Source organism: Pogona vitticeps, chromosome 2, assembly GCF_051106095.1.
Source record: "Pogona vitticeps strain Pit_001003342236 chromosome 2, PviZW2.1, whole genome shotgun sequence".
Lineage (NCBI taxonomy): Eukaryota > Metazoa > Chordata > Lepidosauria > Squamata > Agamidae > Pogona > Pogona vitticeps.
This window is the reverse complement of record NC_135784.1, coordinates 139743059-139758572: the sequence shown is the minus strand read 5'-3', so window position 1 is coordinate 139758572 and position 15514 is coordinate 139743059. Positions and strand designations below refer to the sequence as shown.

At 44.2% G+C, this 15514-nt stretch overlaps 1 protein-coding gene across 2 annotated transcripts in view; it reads left to right on the top strand.

Annotated features, from left to right (window-relative positions):
- The window catches only part of GCGR (glucagon receptor), a 49883-nt gene extending 36081 nt beyond the window's left edge, over positions 1-13802 (top strand). For both annotated transcript variants that reach the window (XM_072990669.2, XM_020814215.3), the window contains exons 7-14: positions 628-784; positions 2988-3147; positions 4810-4870; positions 5162-5231; positions 10724-10812; positions 11128-11266; positions 11450-11491; positions 12275-13802. In XM_072990669.2, the coding sequence (XP_072846770.1) occupies positions 628-784; positions 2988-3147; positions 4810-4870; positions 5162-5231; positions 10724-10812; positions 11128-11266; positions 11450-11491; positions 12275-12574 (1018 nt within the window). In that variant the 3' untranslated portion in view covers positions 12575-13802. The remainder of the gene's footprint in view (positions 1-627; positions 785-2987; positions 3148-4809; positions 4871-5161; positions 5232-10723; positions 10813-11127; positions 11267-11449; positions 11492-12274) is intronic.
- The last annotated feature ends 1712 nt before the right edge of the window (positions 13803-15514 follow it).

The following is a 15514-nucleotide window of genomic DNA, read 5'->3' as shown; positions in this document are numbered from 1 at the left end:
AGGGCGAGTGCTATGAGCAAGAGAACAACATTACATATACTGTAGTGTGTTCCTCTGTTTTTAAATCAGTTTTATTTTAAGCTGCATTTTTGGTATACATTCAACTAGATTTTTTAAAATGATTAGGTTAACTTTCTCCTTCTGCAGTTGCTCTGTTGAGCAGGGGTTGTGGATCCATAGGTATTCCAAAGAATGTAGCAGCAGTGCATACCTCAAGAATAATGACTGCAAATTGGTTTTGCTGTCTTGAGAGCACAAGGGATTTTTAGAAATAGGAAAGGCAGCACTTTCCATATCATTAAAAGAAACAAATGAAGAGCTGTACACTATTTTAAACAAACAAATGTGTAGCTGTATCAATTAATGAGAGGCAGCCACCCTCAGCTTGGATCCCACAGCTACTTCTGTTATGTCAATAACACTGAGAGCCGATGGGGTGCGTACAGTACTAAGAATGGGAGCACGACTGGCATTAGGAGCAAATAGTGGGGAGCTCCAGACAGGAAGAGTTGGGCGAAGGCGGCAGGGGTTTGGGGAGCGGGGAGGCCGAGGTGTGGATGAGGGTGCGGCACGGCAGGGTGCCAGCCCTGCGGGACCGGCATTGTTGACAAGCTCCCTGCTCTCCAGCAAGCTGCACTGCATGCGCAACTACATCCACATGAACCTCTTCGCCTCCTTCATCCTGAAGGGCATCTCGGTGCTTATCATTGACGCGCTGCTCAACACCCGCTACAGTGAGAAGATTGACGATGATGACAATGTCGGTCTCTGGCTGAGTCATGAGGTGACACATTCGTTCCCGGCTCTCCCCTTTTATATACTTAGCTTATTTCCTTTCCCCCTCTTCCTTCTCTCCTTCTGTATTACAAGGTGTGGCGATCCCCCTTGTGGTCCCTTATTTCTCTGGGCTCCACAAAGGTAAATACGTCCTTTTCGCTGCCACCAGGTATTATCTTAATACCAATTCAAATCTCACACACATAGGAGCTGATCATATAATTTAGGAATCAAAGGGTTTGATCAAATATTCTTTTATTAATGAACAAAATCATAAGGAGAATCAAATATATAACTGGGTCAGGTATGCTTACTGTATTTGCCCAAGATGACTTTTTGGCCCTGAAAAACATGCCTCCAAGTGGGGGGTTGTCTTGTACGCCGGGTGCGTGTCTAGCAAACCCTCCCTCTCTCCCAGCGAAGTCACTTACCTGGTAGTAAGACCCAGTAGAGCCCTGCTCCTAGCCTGGGAACAGCCTGACTCTAGCGCCGAACAGCTGACTGTCGGGAACAGCAGAGAGGCGGCAGCCATTTTGAGATGCGACCACATGGCTGCTGCCTCTCAAAATGGCTGCCACCTCTCTGCTGTTCCTTCTTCCAGCAAACCCTGGCTCTCTCCGAAAAGGAACCAAAAGGGGCAAAAGGAACTCTCCCCATGATGCAGCCAAAGCAGAATCACGCATGCGGAAGAGGGGGTAGTCTTATACAGCAAGTATATAACAAACTCTACATTCTGAGTGGGAATGTTGGGGGGCCGTCTTATACACCCAGTCGCCTTATACATGGGCAAATACAGTAAATTAAATCATGTATTCAGTCACTGGTATTCCTTATGTTATGCTTATGTGTTCATTCCTGCTTGTTCAATATATTTTACTCTTTCAATTTCCTTTCTTAACCCCTTCTTATCTATTCCTAAACCCTAGCACTCTCACCACATCTTCTTGTCCCTACTTCTCTCTATCCCTATCTTATTCCAACTGATTTCTGTCTCTTCCAGCTGTCTTAACTGCCACCCTGACTCCGCCCCTCCTGCTTTATCCCTTGATTGACATGCAGGAATGACGTCATCTTTTGGGTTCCTCTACACAAGGCAGGGTGCTTCAAGGCACTCCTCCTTACCCCACTGCTCCCCCTCCATGTACAACAATCTGTTGACTTTCCCGCAATACTCTGCAGCTGCACCCGAGGCTGAGCTCAGTGGTTTTCACACCCAGAGGAACAGGAATGAGTGAAAAGGCTCAGGATGTTTTCTCAGGGCTTTCTTGGGGCATGCCAGTTAATGTGATTAAATGGGTTAAGCAAATTCATAATGTAAAAATAAAACCTGCATTGTATCCCAGTCCCTCTAACATGATTTTAGTTAGCTAACTAAAAGCCGGTACAGAAGTTAAGGTCTAGTTCAGATTAAACCACACCACTGCCCTCCCCTGCACAAAGAGCCTCCTTTACAAACTGTCCTTGCTTGAGTACTTCCATTCACTCATTTATATGATAAGGCATGAGTCTAATCCGTAGAACCATATAATAATGGAGTCTGAAGAGGCCTATAAGGCTATTGACTGCAATCCCCTGTTTGTTCAAGGCAGGAATTAAAAATATTTTCAAGAACAGGCAGACTCTAGTGAAAGTTGTGAAAGTTATTTTTCCCTTCCCTTCCCACCCTGCCCCTGTCCCTCCACACTGTACTGCTGAGTCGGACTAAAAGATCTCCTATAGTAGCTGCTTTTATTTATGAAGGACCAACTACAAAATTATGTCACTGGGCCGGCCTTACTACTCAGCAAAGTGACGCAACTGCCTTTCATGGTAGGTGGAAAGCAGCAATGGTAGCTTTCCAGCCATGCCTCCTGAGTGTCCCCACCCCATCCCTTCTTTGGGGGATGGGGCCAAATACACCAGCCAGGATGTCTCACACACTCTGCATTATTCTGCTCACTGTTACAGAGGATGATTTCCTGTTGCCAGTGCTGAAGTCAGATTCAGCTGTTAAGCCAAGCGGCTTCTGTGTGGTAACCGAGGGGTGATGGTGACCATTTTGTCCTGTACCTCAGGAGGAAATTGTATTGAAGTAGATAGGCTACGAGGTGTGGCCAAATGCTGCTCACAGGAAACTGCCCCCTGTAGCGATATCTTCACACCCCTTTGTGTCCAGACCATCGCTCTCCGCCCTTCTTGCTCTTCCCGCTGACCCTCCTTTTTCTCCTCAGGCAGCAGCAGGCTGCCGGGCAGCCACGGTGTTCATGCAGTATGGCATTATCGCCAACTACGGCTGGCTGCTGGTGGAGGGGATCTACCTGCACAACTTGCTCGTGTTGGCCGTCTTCTCTGAACGCAGCTACTTCACGCTCTACCTCTGCATCGGCTGGGGTGAGGATTTGCGCAGAAAGGTGCTCCGTAGGCTATGCGATTCACTGACTCTTTCCTTGGAAAAGGAGAAAGAGAGCCGGCCTCCTATGGGAAAGGCACAGAAGGAAGGACACGGATGACGCATTGCAGGAAGTGGCACAGATGTTCCCTCTTGGTTGTGACGAAAGAGCCTATGGCTTATTGTCTCTCAGTTATGGGGAGGAGAGAGCACTGCGTAGAGCGTTCAGGGACTTGGTTCCGAACTGCTCCTCCTCTTAGAAGGATGGCCAGCCATCCTATGGATACCAGCTGTATTGCAAAGAGCTAGCTTGTTGCTTTCTCGGAGCGCCAGGCTACCTTATGAGGGAAGCAGCACTGCTACCTAGAACAGGAACTGCACCTTCCCATTCGGTCGTCCTAGTACCATCTACTGAGCATATGATGCCTTTCTGCTCAGATTTGGCTGAGAAAACAAGAATCAGTCCCTGTCTTGTTGCCAATACATGCTACCTTCTCATGTATTCAGCCAGAATACATTACTGTTTTCACACTAATCTGTGACTGTAAGAAGTCTGCATAAAATTGGTATCTAAATTCTTGTTTCTAGACACATTTTTTTCTCTTAAAACACACATTTTGGTCTCTGAATATACATTTAATAATGCTTTTTTGCAAGTGTATTTTGATCCAGTTTTGATTGACGAAGTGTATCAGGACACTTGAGAACTGTGAAAGCCAGATTGACTAGTTATGTGAGTCCAAAGGAGGTCAGGGCGGTTTCTACTGAATTTGGCAAATGATTTAAGCATCACATGCCCACCTTTTCCTAATTAGTGCAACAGCACATTGTAAGTGTGATAACACTGTGCAATGTGCCTTCTTTTCTTAGACATGCTCAGGGAGACACGGGAAGGAAATACTGCTGTTCCTGGTAGCCACAACACAACATCCCTTATGCTTAATAAAGTCTGTCCTTAAAGGCAAGGATCGCCACCTGGACCGACGCATTATGGTGTGGGGTTTTTTTTGAGAGAGAGAGCTGAAAGCGGCATGACAGTCATTTGTTGCCTTCCAAGCTTCTCCTTAACATTCTGGCCAGGTGAATTTTTTTCAAAGCACTGCTGTCCAGTGGGACAGAGAAAATTAACATCTGTTAACATAGGCAGCAGTGGTCCTCTCTCTCATGGCATGATTGGTTTTTAAAGAAGTAAACGGCAGACACTGTGTATATGTGTGTGAGGGGAAAAAATACTGGCCTTTAGATCCTGAGGCGATTTAGCAGTTCCTAGCGCGGTCCTGATCTGGACTCAAACCTGATACAATATTTGCACTGAGGAAGAAGTGCTTCCAGGAGAGCAAATGAGAGCTTCGCCTCCTGCCGTGCCAATTGTGGGGAGGGAGACTAGGTGCCCCTCAAAACCCTGCTGCCTGCACAGCAGGCTCTGAATCAATATCAGGACTCCCCCCTGCCATTGTCTGTGTGATTGGCATCTCGGGCCCTTTTGGGAGACTTTAGACTAATAATGAAGATCAAATACCTGTATGTATGTATGTATGTATGTATGTATGTATGTATGTATGTATGTATGTATGTATGTATGTATGTATGTATGTATGTATGTATGTATGTATGTATGTATGTATGTATGTATGTATGTAAAATTCTCTCTCCTCTTTTTGCAGGAGCTCCAGTTCTCTTTATTGTGCCATGGGTAGTCGTGAAATTTCTTTATGAAAATATCCAGTAAGTTCCAGCGAGTCATGTACTAGGGAAAATGGATGAGGTGGGTGAGCCAACAGGTCATGGGCTCTCCACATTTCCCTCATTTCCTCTGTCATCCAATAGGCATCTTAACAGATGACATTCATGCACAGTGTAGGTAATTAAGAAAAGCAAATTATCCCATGCATGAAGAGGCCATTAGGGTAAGGGCCTTATTTTGCAAGAGAATTTGGGGTTGGGGTGGGGGAAGGATGACACATGTGTACTTGGTTGTCCTTACAGAGTCTTTTGTTTCTTCCTTTCTTTTTCAAGATGCTGGAGTACCAACAATAACATGGGGTTCTGGTGGATCCTGCGTTTCCCTGTCTTTTTGGCCATCTTTGTGAGTTTTATCTGTTCTTTGTTTGTCCCAGAGGCCAACAGCATTGTTCGAAGTATTTTTTCTTAACAGATTCCAAATGTGGCATCATTTTCCTGATTGTGATTCCCTTCTATGTATGTTCTTGAAAATGAACAGGAGGCTGGGTAATTTAAATCTCATGTATAAAAATGTCAAAAGATTATGTTGCCAGCCTAAATCTTGTCTTAAAATTTTTATTTTAAAATTGCATATGCATTCTATTAGGCTAAAACCCCTCTTGAGGCAATCTCTAATAAATCACTTACATAAAATTTCAAAACATTATAGAGAAGCAGTAGTAGCAACAGCTTTAGATTAAAATATCCAGCCCAATACAAATTCTGAAAGCCAGTAACAGTTATAGGTAGCACAGTTACAGGTACTATAATTTTTATTCAATAGACCAATAAATGAACTGAAAGGCGGGAACCACTTGAATGGAAGTTAGATGTGATTTTAAGCCTTGTGCTGCAATAGACAATAATGCTGGGAAAAGTTGAATGCCACAGAAAAAGAGGAAGACAGAATAAGAGATAGCCTGGCATAATACAAGGAGCTGAGCAGGTCTATTAATGAAAGGACATTTTGAGGTCCTTAATCAATAGGGTTACTTTAAGTCATAAGTGGCTTAGTAGCACATAATAACAATAACAAATGATGAGGTCTGGGACACTCCCAATTAGTTGCATGTTCTGCAAAAGGGGTGTGTGCGCCATGCCAAGAAAGCCCTCTTCCTGAGGCCTGCCAACTTGTTTATTCTAATGTGTATACATGTGAGAAGAGCTTCCAAAAATTACCTCAGTTGATAGGCAGGCTGATGCAGCTGAAGGCAGTTCTTCAAATCATGTGCTCCTGGGCATTTAAAGTAGGAAAGGGCAAAAGCCCATTTTTTGATGGCAGCTGCCAAAATCCCAGAGGTCAGCATGGCCAGTGCCCACCATGACTGGCGGATTCTGGCAGCCAAAAGAAATAACCTTTCCAAGTTTAAGTATTACCTGGCCTGACTGCCACACCCTCACGAGCATTTGGGCAACTGTAGTCTCTATCGGCTAATTTATCTGAGCGTATTTCAGGAATTCTGTTAGGAAGTCACTAGTGCATGGTTAACTGAGGCAAGATGTCGGGATCTGCAAGATGAGAGGAAGTAGGGATCTTGCAGATGAAGCCTCAGGGCAGGGATCTTTCTCCTCAACCAGCAAGGAGACAGGAAAAGAGACACGGGACACTCAGAGTGTGGTTTTCAGGATGGGATCCGGATGAATACAGAACAGCCTGCCGTGAGGCACCTGTTCAGTGGGAGTTCTCTCTCTTTTCTCTTCCGCGCCCCCTTTATTGTACTTTTCTACCTTTGCACTAGTTAATCAATACAGAGGTAACTAATTTCCTTGAATACACAGCAGAATAACCAGAGTAAGAGACAGCTAATTTCCTTGAATACGCAGTCATCAGTAAACAGAGTAGTTGGTAAACAGACAGGCTGGTAAACATACAGTTAATAGTAAACAGGCACAGATACCATCCAAATACACAGACAAATTCCTGAATACACGAACACTTTAACTACATTATCCAGAGACAATAGACAGCAGGTCAATGATTTATCCATTACTGGAAGTTAGCAGTTATGTACGTGTCTTGCAGCTAGGGCATGATGCCTGCTACTAGCATACAGATATATACATTTATATACATTTATAATATTCATTTGCTACTGCCATAGATATATACATTTTAAAGGCATACAATTTCCCCACATCCCAACCGTTTTTTATTTATTTTGTTGAAGACAATGGCTGTTGTAAACTCCTAAAAATTCCGAATCCAGGTATGATAGTATGACGTCAGGCTCATCTTCAGCAGAGGGCTGAATAGCATGTTCCAGGCCACTGGAAATAAGCATTCAAATAGCCAAACCGGCTTCCTTGTTGCACTGAGAGGCAAAACTCATTCTTTACAACTTTAAAACATTGTTCAGATGGAATGAAACCTGGAATCTTGCAAGAGAATTAGATCTACAGTCTGATGACATCATCATTACAGTGTAGATTAAAGAAAACACAATATTGGATAATTAAAATTACAATTACAATAATGTTTGCATAATAAGAGTACTTAATTTTCAGGAAAAGAAAGCATATTGAAAACATATTGTTCAAATATATAAGCACAACATACTGCTAAGAGGCAAAAGCAAAAAACTTTAAGGTATACAGAACTTTTGCATAGAAATATGTGACACAGACAACTTCCCCAGTGAAGACACACACACCATGAATTTCTTGTATGACACTTGACTGGAGAGATACATATAGAGCTTGTCAACAGAACAGAAACTTATTTTGAGGGATGAGTAGTAAAGAATGATGCTGGTATGCATCTGCCTGGCTCTTGGGCAAAGTTCTTAAACTGTACAACTGACTGAATTTAAAAAGTTGCCTGCTAGTGCCCTTAAATTTCCCCTGGACTAAAAATATGTTTCTACAGGCAAGCATGTCAGATGTATCAGCATCACAGTGTACAAAATTGCCTACTGTGGGGTCTACTTGTAGGGAATAATATACTTCTCTGTCTCAGGGATAAACAGACAAAGTTTTCATATTACATTAGAAAATAATTTTCAAGGAAAACTGTGACATGTAAAAGAATAAACATACAGTGTCTACAACAAAATTAAATTCAGCATTAGAGAAAAGCTCAAAGGCGAAAACTGCAGTTAATTCTGAGTATAAAACTAAGAATTGCTTCTCTAAAATTCAATACTTTAAGATCTGGCTAACAGAGGAAACACATGTCATGCACTTTTATCCTGCAGAAAGAAAAACAAACATTTTTGACAAATTACAGCATTTGGAACAAACATTTTCTCAGGGATGTGACACTGTTACTCCGGGAAGGCAGAGACAGGAATGCAGGCTTGTATAAAGTCCCATATGCTCACAGCAATGCAAGGTGTGATAGGATTTGTAGTTCTAAGAACATGGAACCTAGAGTGTGCAGGACATCATTTGGATCCTTACAAGTGGCTTGAGTGTAAACAATGCTTTCTCCAAATTGGAAGGTGATGGGGGAAAACTTTCTGGTTCGCCTCCTCCCACCCCAATATGCAGCATTAGTCTCTCTACTGTCCAGGTGGGAGGCATTCTTTGGTGATCTATATAATTGCCATGTCCGGCTGAGTAGGACTTTTCATTCAAACAAGATTAGCACATGGAAAAAGCAGTTCAAAACAAGCTTCATGTTGGTGTGTAACAGTTACCCCCCTTAGATTCTCTTCTTCCTCCCCTTCCTTATATGATGCATCTAATGCTTGTAAAGCTGCTTTTGTACCCCCAGTCTATGATATCAAAGAAATCTGGGCCTGGGTCCCAATTCGCTGGGACATAATGCAACTTTGGCTGAACCGGCGGAGATACTGAGGTAGCTGCTGATTTTTTCAGATCAGCAAGGAAGGGAGTCAGGCATGCAGTTTGATTTGCTGATTGGAATGCGTTTAAAGATACTTCTGCTGCTTGAGTTAAAGCTGTTGTCATGAAGCTTTGCTGAACAGCAGTAGCAAATGCAGCTCCTCCCATAAACATTAGAGGACTATCAGGGGATGCACCAGCATTAATTTTTGTTTGCTTAAATACTAAATCTTGCCATTCTGGAAGGCAAGTGAGTCCTTCTGCTGGTGGAAAGGAATCTTTTATCAAGGCCTTGCAGTCGTTAAGCCATGGGGCAGATAAAGAGTCCATCCCATTGTCCTGGTTACTGCCTTGCAGTTTGCGGATGCCTTGAGCTGGGAACAATTCACAACTAGCAGAAACAGCTGACACATCTCTCTGTGTTTCTGCTGCTCCCTCAATGACAGGAGGGGCAGAAATGACACCAGTTTCTGTACAAGCACCTGTTGTATCCATTGAAGGATGGTTATCAATCTCAGATGCCTGAGGGACTGCAGAAGTGGGAGGCAACTGAGTTTTCCAGGAGGTGTTCTCATGCTGCTCCAGGCAAGCCAAAGAGGCTGAAGGGAGCGGAGGCAGAATTTGAGGGAGTTGTTTGATTAGATTAGCCTCGAATTCTGGATCGAAAAATATGTTACGTGTGTCTTGAAGGCAAGTACACACTACAAATTGTTCCTGAAGATTCGATGACGAAGTCCCCATATTTCTTAGAAGTGTAGGTGTCTTACTTGACAAATTCCACTCACCCGAGGGATCCTTGCGGATGATTGACGCGTCTTGGGGCCTGTGCCAGGCGAGATGAGTGCGAATTGTCGAAAGTTGACCTCAGTCCTACTCATCGGGATCCAGAGGATGCATGCGCGCGCTGTAGCCCTTCCACACCGGGCATGATGAGTAGGATGATAGGTGAATTACCTCAGAGAGGGCACCATTTTGTCGGGATCTGCAAGATGAGAGGAAGTAGGGATCTTGCAGATGAAGCCTCAGGGCAGGGATCTTTCTCCTCAACCAGCAAGGAGACAGGAAAAGAGACACGGGACACTCAGAGTGTGGTTTTCAGGATGGGATCCGGATGAATACAGAACAGCCTGCCGTGAGGCACCTGTTCAGTGGGAGTTCTCTCTCTTTTCTCTTCCGCGCCCCCTTTATTGTACTTTTCTACCTTTGCACTAGTTAATCAATACAGAGGTAACTAATTTCCTTGAATACACAGCAGAATAACCAGAGTAAGAGACAGCTAATTTCCTTGAATACGCAGTCATCAGTAAACAGAGTAGTTGGTAAACAGACAGGCTGGTAAACATACAGTTAATAGTAAACAGGCACAGATACCATCCAAATACACAGACAAATTCCTGAATACACGAACACTTTAACTACATTATCCAGAGACAATAGACAGCAGGTCAATGATTTATCCATTACTGGAAGTTAGCAGTTATGTACGTGTCTTGCAGCTAGGGCATGATGCCTGCTACTAGCATACAGATATATACATTTATATACATTTATAATATTCATTTGCTACTGCCATAGATATATACATTTTAAAGGCATACAATTTCCCCACAGCAAGATCCCTCCTATTCAAATAGGCCTGTGGCTACTGTTCCCAGCTGAAATGGTAAATGGCCTGCCTGGCTACCACCTACCTCCCCACCCCCACCCCCACCCCCCTGGCTTCTCCAGTTAGTGCAAAATCCAGATGACCTAGACTGTGAACTGGCTTGTAGGTGCCACAGTTCAGCATGTCTACAGTGTTTTTAAAGGTAATTCAACACCCAAATATGGCACACACCAGTGTCCTCTTAAAGGTGCTGGGAACCCCAGTCCTATAGCACTGATAAAGCTGTGCAGATGTGATCAATGGCCAAAGGAGTGGAGGTTTTACACAAACCACTGTGATGATAGAAGGAGTTCAGAGTTAAGTAATATTTCTTTCCGAAAGTTCACCAGATCTTTTCTGTAAACCTGTCTCGACTCACTGCTTATTGTTTCCCATCCGTCACCTCTCTGATTTTTCTCTTCCAGATAAATGTCTTCATTTTCATCCGTATCATTCAGATCTTGGTTTCTAAGCTCCGTGCCCACCAGATGCGCTACACAGACTACAAGTTCCGGTACGGGCTCCTCTTCTGACAAGGCCAGGGCTCCCCCTAGGATGGGAATGTTTTCTTTTGCCCCCGCCTGAGGCATCCGGATATCTTCTAACTTAGAAATTGCCCTTGCAATCTGTTCCGACATGTCCAGGTGGATTTTGTGGCTGTTTGGTGGGTTTCTGCACTGGCCACAAATATGGGATTCCTAGACTCCCCCTACCCATAAGCCCTTTTGCCTCTCCATTGGTTAGGAAGCCCATGGGGAGTTCTGGCTGGCTTCTGGGTGATGGGAGCTTTTTTCTTGAGATGAATTCTAATCTGCTGGTGCCCCTTTAGGCTTGCCAAGTCAACACTGACACTGATTCCATTGTTGGGGATCCATGAAGTGGTTTTCGCCTTTGTCACTGATGAGCATGCCCAGGGCACCCTGCGCTATGTCAAGCTCTTCTTTGACCTCTTCCTCAGCTCTTTCCAGGTGAGACACTGAGACACAGGAATCCTCCTCTCATGGTTTTTCAGAATCATGGGTTGATGTAAATCTCTCTCTCTCTCTCTCTCTCTCTCTCTCTCTCTCTCTCTCTCTCTCTCTGTGTGTGTGTGTGTGTGTGTGTGTGTGTACTATAGCCTTATTCTGATGAATTGCTCTCTCTCTACCTAGGGAATGCTGGTGGCCATTCTCTACTGCTTTGTGAACAAAGAGGTGAGTGTGCAAACATGGGTAAGGAAGATATGGGAAACAGGCTGCTAAGCAGATGGATTAGTTGTGGGGTAGGAGGGACAGCAGAATTTGTACCTGCTTTTTGTAAACCATGTCAGAGGCACTGTTGGACTGAGATGTAAAGTCCATTGAGAGACAGGGTGCCCACCCAGCTTAAATCACATAGTAGTAATGGGTACAAGAAAAGCTACAGCAGGAACTCTGCCAATTTCAGTCCCCAAAAGGAATTGTTTCCTGAGCTGGATTTGTGCAGCACTGGACACATTTACTTTTTCTGTATCTAATATGTTGCCTCTACCTTTTGCTTCAAGAGAAAAACAGCTTCGAGAAAAGGTGATTTTCCGTCAAGCAGCAGCAAGAGAGGCAGGACTTCACCTTCTCCCTGCTTGCTGCTTTTTGACTGCAACTCTCTCCCACCACTGTGTTTTCAGTGTTTTATGTCAACCCTACAGAGGTCTAGTCCACATGGCTGGTTTTGGAATGGGGGGGGGGAGGGTTGCAAAGGGGGGAAAGGTTGCAGGAGGGAAATCATGTCTCTTCCCATGCATCTCTCCACTGAAAATAAGAAGTTAACATGAAAGTTTAAATGGACGCATTTGCTAGATCCAACTTCCATTATACATGTGAGATTACTAGAGACCTTTAGTATTCCTGCATCCTGCCGTTCACTGGGAACAGTTTTATGGTAATTTACAAGCTAGAATAAAAATAGGGTACCAAAACAGCAGCGAGACCCTGGTCTTTCATGGTGTGTTGTCCATGTAGGTACAGTCAGAGCTCAAAAAGAAATGGACCCGCTGGAAACTCGGCTGGGACATAGAAGAGGAGTACAAGCACACCTACAGCCACACACCCAATGTTCGTAATGGAGGTGCCAGCACCTTTGAGAAGCACAAACTGGTTGGCAACTACCTCAATGGGTTGGGCCGCAGCCAAGCCACTGTCCATACTAGCACACAGTATCTGGAGAGGACAGGCTGCAGCGCCAGTGAGAACTTGGCTGCGGGTGGAACGTGGCAGCCCCAATGCTATGGGTTCCCTGACACAGTTGAGAGCAACTTCTGAAGCAGGCTCGAACATCTTCCCTTGGCATCTACGGGATCTTTCTGAATTTTGTCCTGGAGACACCTACACTGCAAAGCGAAGAGGATCTGGATTTGGAGACAGTGAGGAATGGGAGATGTGACTTGGAAAGAGCGTCTTCGGCCCAAGCTCTGCCTGGAAATGACAGAACGGTCCAAGTTCTTTTCTGGGTTTAGGACATGTGTGCCAGATGCCAAGAGCCCAACTGCCCTGCATGCCTGCACAGTGCTCAATGGCTGTGTCCCACCACCACGAGTGTAACAGGACAAGGACAGCTCAGTCACGGGCATGCTGAGGGAGATCACCGTGCCAAATGAGTGTTGTGGGGGAGGAGACTATGTATCTTAGGAAGGGCCTCGGAAAATCTGCACTGTTTAAAGACCCTTCCAGGATCAGCTGTGATCAACTCCTTAAGAATTTCAAAATCCTTTTTTTAAAAAAAGTATCTGACCCTTGTATTAACAGAGAACAAACTCAGAATGTGCCAGTAGTATTTGCTGTAAAGTGAAGAACATATGCAGGGGGCTGTGCAGTTGCTTCTTTCAGTCATGGTTCAGGGTATATTCAGGCATTCTCTAGTTTTGTTCATTTTACCCCTCTGTTCCAGACACTGGCAATAGTTCAGTGCAAAATTGTGCCAAAAACAGCCCTCCAAACAACTGTGTAACGAACATGCAAATATATAACTGTCCAATGTGATTATGATTTCTATTTGCAGGTGTTCAAGTTTAGCAGCCACGGAAGCTGTCCAAACCTTTTTGTAGATAGAGAAGCCTAGCATCTTGAACGGAGGCGTTGTTGCCTATTTGGGCACATCTGGAAAGCAGGAGCCAGGAGTTAAGACGACAGGTGTCACATGATAGCTGAAAGATTTTGGGAGAGGTGATGACAATAAGGGTGATGAAGGAAGTATTGCTTTCAAAGCATGGGGGAAAGCTACCTGTGGCAATAACAAAACACACTCAGGTAAAAAGGGTCAGTGGTCATTGAGCATGCATGTAGCAATACCACTGTATCTGCTTTGTGGACATGCTTGATCCTTTTCTTCTGGGATGACTTCTCTCTTGGATGACTCTGTAAATTCATGGATGTGGCCAACATAGGCACCGAGGGCCACCTTTTTGGTCTGTCAACTTGTGTCTGTATATATCTGTCTATGCCAATGTCCTGGGCACCAAAGACCCAATAAACTGTGCTATGTGTCCTGAAACCCGGACACTGCCTCCTGATGGAACAAGAAGCTCCTCCTAGCAAGGGACTGGGCTGCCTTACATTGACCAGCATGGACAGGAACAGGTGTCCTGCACAAGCCTTGCCCTTCAGAAGTATTAACCTTTCCAGGGAGGCTGCACAACCGCATGAAATTAGAAGCACTGTAACCAACAGGTAATTGTCGCCCCCTGGGCCCATGGGATATCTGCTTCACTGTCAAAGGGCCTATAATTCCCAGAATAGACAAAGAAGTGTTCCAATAACCTTTGATGAGTCAGTGGAGGATTAGGACTGTGGCCCCACTATTTACAAGCAATGATCATTAGTGGTTTCTTCAGATTTCACACTACCAAAACAAAGCAAAAGCAAAGCGTGCTGCTTATATACCGCCCCATAGCGCTTCAAGAACTCTCTGGGCAGTTTACAAGTTAATTACGCAGGCTACATATTGCCCCCCCCCCCCTATTTTACCAACCTAGGAAGGATAGAATACCTTGAGCCAGCTACCTGGGATTGAACCCCAGGTCGTGGGCACAGTTTTGGCTGCGGGACAGCAGTTTAACCACTGCACCACGAGGCTCCTTCTCCCTTATTTTTTAAAAAATATTTTAAACAAATCAGTACATGCTGAAGAAAAAGCAGTCTCCTGAATGTGAACAGCCGCAGAACAACTTCAACTAGCACATTGTTGTGTGAGCAGGGTGGAGCAGGTCCTTTGTAACCATTAGGAAGTCACCATCAAAGCAGCATCCAGAGTAGGAGAGTCAGCAGCCATCCTCTTCTTCTTGCTATCTCATTCCTCACCCACACACCCTGTCTTGCATGGAGCTATGATATGTACAGCCAGCCTACAGGTGGTCTTTGCTGAGGAGAAGCAAAGTCATTTGCAACTGTGGTAGGCCTTGAGCATTGCTCAGAGACATTTTTTGGAGGGTTATTGATTTTTATTTTTTGGACTTCGGTTCCCAAAATGTACTTCAAAAGGATTCTGGAAATTATAGTCCCAAATATATATATATATATATATATATATCCCTGATATGTATATATATTTCCTAGCTCTGATATTAAGGAGACAGATCTTTAGTTTGCCAGCCTCTAGTGTCCTGCCAGTTTTGGTGATCAGATGTGATGCTCCTTCAAATTGAATAGGGCATATTTATTTCACACACTGTTGGAACAATACATCTCCCTGCTTGATAGCACTTCCAAACACCACAATCCCCCTACCTTTCATCTCCATGCATACCTTGTTGCCCATTTTGACTTCCTCTCCATCTTCTGCTTTTTTCCCCATTAGTTTTCCTTCTTCATATTTTCCATCCACCCCAACTTCAGTCTTAATTGTTGACCCCCTGCACATTCAAGAGTGCTTTCTTGCTGTCAACCTATTATCTATCCTTTAACAAATGTGCTTCTTTCATCTTCACTATAATCTAGAATTAAGCCAAAACTCATTTTTGCTGATCTTCTGCCGCAGACTTGCTGCCTGGCCTCATCCAAATAATAATTTTAAGGCTCTCTGTTCCCCATTTGTAAGTGGAAGTGTTATTAAGGCATTCCCTTGCAGGCTTCATTCATCTCATGTTGAAATGAGCAGCATTTCTAAGAAAGAGAAGCCTATCAATGGCTACTAAATCACCTTCAGTATTAGAGGGAAAGGGCAGTCATGTGGTCATAACAAAATAAAATCCAAATGCAAAAGTAGGT